Below are 2,445 nucleotides of genomic sequence, written 5' to 3'. Positions count from 1 at the left end.
CTATAGCTTGAAATCGTTGAGCCTCAATCCCCGGATTCCGACGTCCACCTTGAACACATGACCACCGTTCTCGCGGCTCGATCCCTCGCCCTCGTCGTCCTCGGCAGTTGTTATGACAAGCTCAGTACCGACAAAGTGCACGCAAGTGGTGTTCTTGGTCGGCACTTTGACCTCTCCAACAATCTTGGCTGTGCTGGGGTCGATTCTAATGACACGACCCTCTCCGTATACAGCTTGCCAAAGGAACCCGTCTACATCTACACGGAACCCATCGGGCTCGCCTGAACCATCATGGTTGTAGAAAACGCGCTTGTTAGAAATTTCCCCAGACTCGGTATCAAAGTCAAAGGCATAAATCTCTCTGGCATTTGAGTGTGTAACATACAGTGTCTTTCCATCAGGAGACCAACCTGGTGTGTTGGGGATTGTCATGTCAGGTAGCTTGACCTCTCGTGACTTGGCGTCCATTAGATAGACCGCTCCTAGATCCAATATGTCAGACTTGATGAACAAGAGATGCAACGTAGAGTAAGTGGACAGGGTCCTGGTGTTGGTGCACCGTTTTGTGTTGGGCAGGGGAGAGTGAGTACCTTCGGGCTGAAAGGGACCGAGTCCAAAGTCCGTCATTGTACCCAGCCAAAATCGACCAAGAGGATCCACGCCGCCATCGTTACTTCGCAAACGCTCATTGGCGGGTTCTTCGAATGGTTGGATAAGTTCGTATGTCTCCTTCTTCACGTCGAGAACAGCCAGCCCATACTTGACGCCAATGGCTATTCGTTCCTGGGGATCAACCCCAGCAATGTTTGCTGTGACAGTAGGGCATACGTCTAGTTGGACTGTTTTAAGAGACGAAGGACCTTCAGCCACCTTCACATAATGGAGCCTCTTATTGCGGATATCGACGAAGCGCAGATCGCCCGTTGATTCCTCATAGAAAGGTCCTTCGCCCAGCAGACAGTGTGTTTCGAGCCAAGGCTTCTCAACCGTCCATTGCTGAATATGGGCACTCATTGTCAACAGGCTCTGTACGGGTCTGATATCCTGTTAGTTTTTACAGCAGAATCACTTGAAAACAAGGCTTTATACCAATCAGTAACGGCCAATGGCGGGCGGGGTCGAGGTCAGGATGATGCTTTATGATGTATGAGGGGAAATCGAGCGGGCCAGAGTGAGCGAAGTTGAGAGTGGGGAGCTCTCGTAGCGTGCTTTGATATAGAGGGCTATGAAGCATATGCGAGCTATCGAATTCAGGGGAGGGAAGAAACAGATTTCGAGTGAAGCAACTCCAAAAGAGAAGACATATTATTTTGACGCTTTGAATACGGATAAATCCAATGAAAGGCCCCTCATCCGGTTCGGCACGGATGTCCCAACTCCGGGCCCGCCGGGCCTCCGATCCGCGGTCTTATGTATTTCCTTCAAATTGCCATATTCAGACGGCCTGCAGGCATCGATTATATATCTCGCAAAGGATGGATCATGGTCCTTGCTGCAGTGGAATTCCACTTTTCAGTCTCTGGAAGGGCCGTAGTGCATGTATGTCACTGAGATGAACGACATGGAAGCGAATATGGATATGGACTCGGCCACACAAGTGGTCCAACCAAAATGTTGGCTTGTTGTGGCGTTGTCTGACCAACACGCCGTAACAGTCGATCTTGCTTGGTGAAAGCCGCAAACCAGACTGTCGGGACGTATGGTGTCGCGCAAGAAACGTAATTGGGCAGCAGAACTCGATTAAATTGTGCACAATCGTGGTGCGCGCTTGCGGCTATGTGTGTCGGGTCTCAGAGGCGGCCGCAGAATGCATACATAGGTAGTTTGTGTAGGTATTAGACGCGGATTCCCGAGTGCGGCAGCTTGGTTAAATTGCCGCGCTCATCGCTGGACAGAAGAACGATAAATACTCAGTACGGTGGTGGCACCAACCACCGCATCGACTGTTTACTCACTCTTTCTTAGACTCAAGCCTTCGTCCAGCAAGTCTCATTTTTACTGTGGGCTCTGAATCTCTGGTGTCGTTCGTCTTCGAGTTGTTGCACGTGGGGCATGATCAAGATCGTTTTGGCCAACCCCCACGCTGTTCAATACTGCAACATAGCCATACTTGGACCTTTCCCAGGACGAATACCGAAACTCATCCGCATCCCAATTCGATGGATGACTCCTCGCATCAGAATAGGTAGCTTGGTTGGGAATGTGAGCGAGCATGACCAATGAAAGCCTTCTACTCCAGTCGAAAACATCCTCACATCCTCACATATGCACGCCAACAACGTACTGACGTGGTCAACGATCAACTCACCCGATTCGAACAGAAAACACACATTCGCGAAGCATCGTGAGTTGAAACTCAAGAACACTTTCAAAGGCTTGTCAAATCTTCCCTCCGGTTGCGGAACCATCAGGTCGTCATCGGGCAGCAACACCACCCTCATGGCG

At 50.4% G+C, this 2,445-nt stretch overlaps 1 protein-coding gene across 1 annotated transcript; it reads right to left on the bottom strand.

Annotated features, from left to right (window-relative positions):
* Positions 1–1,014, bottom strand: FPRO_05116 (uncharacterized protein; the record flags this gene model as incomplete). The annotated part of the gene is made up of 2 exons (XM_031230698.1): positions 1–482; positions 591–1,014. The coding sequence occupies 2 exons, from the start codon at positions 1,012–1,014 to the stop codon at positions 1–3; spliced, it is 906 nt and encodes a 301-aa protein (XP_031080809.1).
* Between the last annotated feature and the right edge of the window lie 1,431 nt (positions 1,015–2,445).

This window comes from Fusarium proliferatum, assembly GCF_900067095.1.
Source record: "Fusarium proliferatum ET1 genome assembly, contig: FPRO_scaffold004, whole genome shotgun sequence".
Taxonomy (NCBI): domain Eukaryota; kingdom Fungi; phylum Ascomycota; class Sordariomycetes; order Hypocreales; family Nectriaceae; genus Fusarium; species Fusarium proliferatum.
Note: the sequence above shows the minus strand (reverse complement) of the source record. Positions and strands in the feature narration are given on the sequence as shown.